The sequence below is a fragment of the Chiloscyllium plagiosum genome, chromosome 33 (assembly GCF_004010195.1).
Source record: "Chiloscyllium plagiosum isolate BGI_BamShark_2017 chromosome 33, ASM401019v2, whole genome shotgun sequence".
Lineage (NCBI taxonomy): Eukaryota > Metazoa > Chordata > Chondrichthyes > Orectolobiformes > Hemiscylliidae > Chiloscyllium > Chiloscyllium plagiosum.
The window spans coordinates 38761793-38768179 of NC_057742.1; the positions used below are offsets into that span (position 1 = coordinate 38761793).

At 42.9% G+C, this 6387-nt stretch overlaps 1 protein-coding gene across 1 annotated transcript in view; it reads right to left on the minus strand.

Moving 5' to 3' along the window:
• Positions 1–3105, minus strand: part of LOC122539683 (vasoactive intestinal polypeptide receptor-like) — a 139498-nt gene extending 136393 nt beyond the window's left edge. The window contains exon 1 of the mRNA XM_043674671.1: positions 2835–3105. Coding sequence (XP_043530606.1) covers positions 2835–2885 — 51 coding nt within the window. The 5' untranslated portion in view covers positions 2886–3105. The remainder of the gene's footprint in view (positions 1–2834) is intronic.
• Positions 3106–6387: the final 3282 nt, after the last annotated feature.

The window sequence follows — 6387 nt, forward strand, 5'->3', positions numbered from 1 at the left end:
CTCTTCCCTTTAACAAGGGATTCCAATTCCTTATTAAACCACGGCTCCCTCGGACGACCCTTTCCTCCCTGCCTGACAGGTACATAATTATCAAGGACACTCAATAGTTGCCCCTTGAACAAGTTCCACATATCATTTACACTCTTGCCTTGGAGTCTACTTTTCCAAGCCACACATCCTAAGTCATGCCTCACCGCATCATAATTTCCCTTACCCCAGCTATAATTCTTGCCCTGTAGTACACACTTATCCCTCTCCATCACGAGTGTAAAAATCACCGAATTATGGTCACTATCCCCAAAGTGCTCACCTACCTCTAATTCTAATACCTGGCCTGGTTCATTACCCAGAACCACATCCAGTATGGCCTCACCTCTTGTTGGCCTGTCTACATATTGTGTCAGGAAACTCTCCTGCACACATTGAACAAACACTGACCCATCTAACGAACTTGAGCTATAGCTTTCCCAATCAATATCATGAAAGTTAAAGTCCCCCATAACAACGACCCTATTACTCTTCTCTTGAATCATCCTCGCAATCCTTTCTTCTACGTTTCTAGGACTATTAGGAGGCCTGTAAAAAACTCCTAACAGGGTGAGCTCACCAACCCAGGTTGTTGTAAGTTTACTGATGATCTGGAAACAGACAAAGCCAAACAGCTACATTCTGATCCTGGGTTGGCTTTCATCCTAAATGTCAATAAAATTTGTTCCATCTCATGCTAAGATGAATGCAATATAATGCTCCTTTCTATCACTCTCAGAGTTGAACAATGGTGTGTTGCTAACAACAGGTTTGTTGTGATTGCATTACAATCACTGTTGAAACTTACTGTTGTCAGAACAGTTTGTTCTTTAGTCTGATATATCACAGTTATCTTCAAAATTGGCTGTGAATTTTATGTAAATTCCCCACTCCACACATATAATACTGTGCTGATTACTTAATGTGTCTACCATGGGTTACCCAGAGATAGATTCGGCTGTACTAATGGACCTACACTGTGATACACAAAGGACATTCTAAAACTGTAACCAAATTAACAAATTTTCAATATTTATAATGTCATCTAATCTCTTGATTGGGATACAAATACATTCCAACTAAACTGATCAGCAGTTTTTTTTTGTTTACATTTCATTTGTCTGCTTTAGGTCTGTCCTTCCTTGTCAAATCACTGGCTAATTCACTGCCTGACTATCTCACCTTCTGTTTGGCTAGCTCACTCTCTTGACTCACTGTCTTCACTCTAACTGACTTTCTGTCTAGCTCACTGTTTGTCTGTCTCACTGTCTGTCTGGCTAGTTAACTGTCTGAAGAGAAAATGAGGTCTGCAGATGCTGGAGATCACTCTCTTGACTCACTGTCTTCACTCTAACTGACTTTCTGTCTAGCTCACTGTTTGTCTGTCTCACTGTCTGTCTGGCTAGTTAACTGTCTGTCTGGTTTACTGTCTGTTTGTCTCACTGTCTGTCCAGCTAGCTCACTGTCTTTCTGTCTGTCTCCTTGTCTGCCTGGTTAGCTCACTGTCCGTTTCCCTGTCTGTTGGCTAGCTCACGGTCTGTCTGTCTCACTGTCTGGCTAGCTCACTATCTATCTGTCTGTCTGGCTAGCTCACTTTCTATCTGTCTCACTGTCTGTCTGTCTCACTGTCTGTCTGTATGTCTCACTGCCTGTCTGGCTAGCTCACTGTTGGTCTGTCCCATTGTTTAGCTAGCTCATTCTCTGTCTGTCTCACTACCTGTCTGTCTGGCTAGGTTAATGTTGGTCTGTTTCACTGTCTGCCTGGCTAGTTCACTGTCTGGCTGGCTGGCTAGCTCATTGTCTGTCTGGCCAGTCTTACCTAACTGTCGCACTATCTTTGCTGGTTGGTGCACCTGCTTTTCCCTGTCTATCACAGACAGAATTTAGACTCCCAATATAGGTAGGGATCTGAGGGTGTGCTGCACTGTCTGCAATGCTCCTTCTTCAATGTCAGGTCAAACTGAGAACTCAGCTGCCCTCTCAGGTGGGTGCAATAACAAAAATTACATTTGCACTATCATGAGAAAGTTACTTCCAGTGTCAATATTTATCTTAAAACTGACATCACTGGAACAGACATTATGTTTATGATGGCACTGCTGTTTGTGGAATGATGCTATGCACACTCTGGCTGCTGTGTTGGGTACATCACATCTGTAACTGCAGGCTAAATGCTTCCTTGCCTAGTTTGGGACAAGGCTGAGGTTGTGCTAGATGATGTATAGATGTTTTCTTTTCTCTCCGAGGTTCCCGGTCTAAAGCTTGCCCCACTCGCTTTGTTCTCCTTCCACACCGTCCACGAGGCCCCCTTTCCCCTTTCCAAGCTGTGACCATGAGCTCGGCTAGGAGCTCTGGCCACCTGCTCAATGCTAGCAGGGTCTGGGGGGGAGCAGTATTTGAGACAGAGGGTGCCAGAAGCACCTATGGTGAGACACAGTTCTGGCCAACGCTGGTCGATCTCAAACCTCTCCACACAGACCCTGCTACCAGATTCTAGAGTCTCTCTTATTGCCTCCTGTGTATATTTATTCCAGGACCTGACCAGCACCTGACTTTATTGTAAAGTCTAAATTTAGATAGATTCCAAAATCTCCAAGTTGTCAGCGATAAAACAGAATTTAAACAATAACCATTATAGAGACAGAGAGGAACATATTTCCTAGTTGGTATCCTAAAGAATTGAAAACTGATATAAAGGACTATTTATTTTTGTAAAAACTCTATTCTTCCAAACTGCAGTATGCAATAAAACGGTGAGTAACACTATTTCTGGGTTTTCGGCTTTGTTCTTTTTTCCAGGTACTTACAGACACGGTGCAAAAACTGAATACGAGTAAAGGGCTTGCTGGACACTTCATGTTGTTTCTGATTCTCCAGGAACGAGCGAGAGAGAGAGAAGAGCTGGTTAGGAGCAGCCTTAATCCACCGGTTGAGTCTTTGGCTGACAGTCCACATGTAGCGGCTCCCTGGCGAAGTAACGGGCACTGTCAGCAGCAGCCCCGGACTGCTCAACTCCAGCCCTGAACAGTGAATGAGCAGGCGACGAGTCTCAGAGCACTGACTGAGTCTGCAGCGATCCCCGAGATTGTTCAACACATTGCAAACGTCGCCAGTTTCAATTTTACCCGTGACTGGATTAAAGTGCCCCTATTTCCCCTCCCTCTGGTTTGGAACAATCGGAGGGACGGATTGTTACACCATCCCCCGTACAACTTAATTCCAACCACACCTCCCTCCACCTTCCACCTGCCTCTTGCCTCCTGCTCATTGCACATTCAATACCGTCACTCCCTCGGTCTTCGCTGATGTGTACGATAAATTCCTGTCCGCGCTAATGATGAAATCAGGGTTTTAGGCATTGATACTGACAAAATACCAAAACCTGGGATGGAATGATCCTCCGGGTGAAGTGAGGCTGGAGTCTTGACTGAGACCACCTCATCACAAGCTGTTCGTAACATTGTCACAACTCCGATTGTTTTGAAATAAAGCAGACCAACCCTGACAGGAGCATATTCCCTGAAGTCCTCTCTGTCCCTTCCTATGTATTAGGTGATCTGACCCATCACATTATGCTTCGACCTCAAATAGTAAGGAGGACAGTGCAGAATATTAGAAAGACACATAAATTGGTGGAGTGGGTGGACAGGTGAGAAATAAGATTCAATACTGAGAAGTGCAAGATGATGCACTTAAGTCAGAAGAACATTGGAAAGACAATATAAAATAGTGGGGGTACAAGAACTGGGTATTTGTGCATAAATCATTGAAGGTAGCAGCACAAGTCAAGAGGGTAAATAAAACACAGATTTTGTGATTTTTGAGAAGATAAGTAGCTCCGGTTTGTGGTTCAAGTTGTAGGTTTACTCGCTGAGCTGGGAGCGCTGGTGTTCTGTCCCGCTTTCTATTTATGTGTTGTGGTCTGTTGTAGTGTTTGACAACACTTCCGGTTCTTTTTCTATGAGGTTGGTAAATGGAGTCTAAATTGATGTGTCTGTTGATGGAGGTCCAGTTTGAATGGCATGCATCTCGGAATTCCCATGTGTATTTTCAGCTTTAATAATTGGGGTATAGAGTAGAAGAGGAGGGAGGTAATGTTAAACTTACATTTGAAACTTGTTTGACCTCAGCTGGACCATTTTGTACAGTTGTGGGTGCCACATCAGAGGATGTGAGTGCTTTGGACAGAGTGTAGAAGTGATTTACAAGAATGGTTCCAGGAATGAGAAATTTCAGTTTTGAGGATAGACTGAAAAAGGTGGGACTGTCCTGCTTGGAAACAAAAGGGCTGAAAGGAGATCTGATAGAGATTTTCAAAATCATGAGTGGGTTGCACAGAATAGATAGAGAGGTTGTTCCTGCTCATTAAAGGAACAAGAATGAGAGGACATAGACTTAAAGTGATGTGCAAGAGAGCAGCAAGTAGAGTATGGAATGCACCACCTGGGTGCGTAGTGGAGACAGTTTCAATGAGGCATTGATGAGGGTCTCTGAAAATTATTTTGATAAAAGTAATATGTTACGGTATGGGATAAAGCAGGAGATTGGCATGAAGTTATGATATTAAGTTAATGAGGCCAAATTGCCTCCTTATGTGCCTTCTATGGTACCCAATATTTACACAAACATTAGTTTTTGAGACAGAAGTTTGGGAGCACTTGTCCCATGCTCGAGAAATGAGCATAAAGTCATGGATGACAGTTCAGTGCAGTACTGAAATAGTGCTTTCCTATCTGAGGTGCCACCTTGTGAATGAAACCTTAAACCGAGGCTTTACCCAGCTGGTCAGGTGTATGTTAAAGATCCTACTGCACTGTTTGGAAGAACAAATAAAATTCTCTCCATGTTTATTCCACAAACAGCATCTAAAGTTATTTGGTTGACCAATTTTAGGAGCTTACTGCCTTTAAATTGGCTGCCATATTTCCTAATGCCTCGAAAGCACTCCATTGTCTGTAAAGTACTTGGACCTGCAAGAGGCAAGGAAGTACATCATACACATGTGAGGCTTTCTTTCATGCAGATATCACCGGCAGTTCCTGCTGATTACAGGGAATGAATTAACTCCAGGATGACACTGGCTTAGAGTTTTCTACTGGTCTTAGAGCAGCTGAGGACCTCAAGAACCTCAAGGGTAAATATTGGAGGCAGTTTCCTGACCAGACATAGTCATAAAACCACAGGAAATATGAGCAAGCCACTCGTTGCCTCAAGTCTGCAGCACCCTGCAACTAAACTATGGCTGATCTTCAACCTCAACACTATGTTCCCATGACCCTTAATATCTTTAATAACTAAAAATCTATTTATCTCTATCTTAAACATGTTCAACAACTTTCACAGTTCTCTGGGGAAGAGAATTTCAAACATTCACCACTCTCTAATAAAATTCATCTTCATCTCAGTGCTACATTCTTTGCCTTTTCTTCTGAGACTGTGTCCTCTGGTTCCAGATCCCAGGGGAAATATTCTTCCTGCATTGACTCTGTCAGGCCCTGTAAGAATTTTATGGATTTCAATGAGATCACCTTTCACTCTTCTTAACTCTAGAGTGTAGAGATCTAGACTCTGAATTTCTCCTCAAAGCACAAATCTTACCAGTGGGAGCAAGCATTAGGTGAATCAGCCTTGTATTTTGCCCAGGTTTCAGTCTTTTGAGTTTACCACAATATCCTGCTCGGTGCTACAGGAAGCAGAGATCTCTATCCTGGATTGTTCTTCTAGAATATTAGCACAATGGTCTTCAATTTCATTTTCAGGACAATGCATTATTCTAATCACAGAAAGAATTGCATTTATACAATACTTTCCATAGCCTCTGGTCGCTTCAACACTCTTCCAGTACTTTGGAAATATCGTCACCGTTACAGGACAAGAAAAAGCGTGAAGGCATCTGTACAGGGTATATAGCCAGTAAATCCATTTCTGTTGGTGTTGGTTGTGGGATAAACATTGATTATAATATTAGGGTATATTCCTTTACTTGTCTTCAAATGGTGCAGTAGACTCTTTTACTTATCCCTAAAAGGCCAGATAGGACAATCTGAAAGGCAGCACCTCCAACAATGCAGCCTTCTCTCAGTTTTTGGACTTCAGACTTTGCCCTTAAATCTCTGGATTGCAACTGAGACCATATGAATTACTGAATCAAAAATTGGGCTGGACCAACAGTAGAACAAGCGATTGAACAAAGGGAGATCAGAGGAGGAAAGTGTAAATGGGCAAGCTCTGTTATTGCAGAGGGCCATGGTTGTGCTTGGGAGAATCTTTGGCCTTGATCCCTGCTGCATTAGGGTTTTATCTTCTCTGAATGAAGGTCATATTGCTCCAAGTGACATCTGCATGTTTTATTCCAAGTCT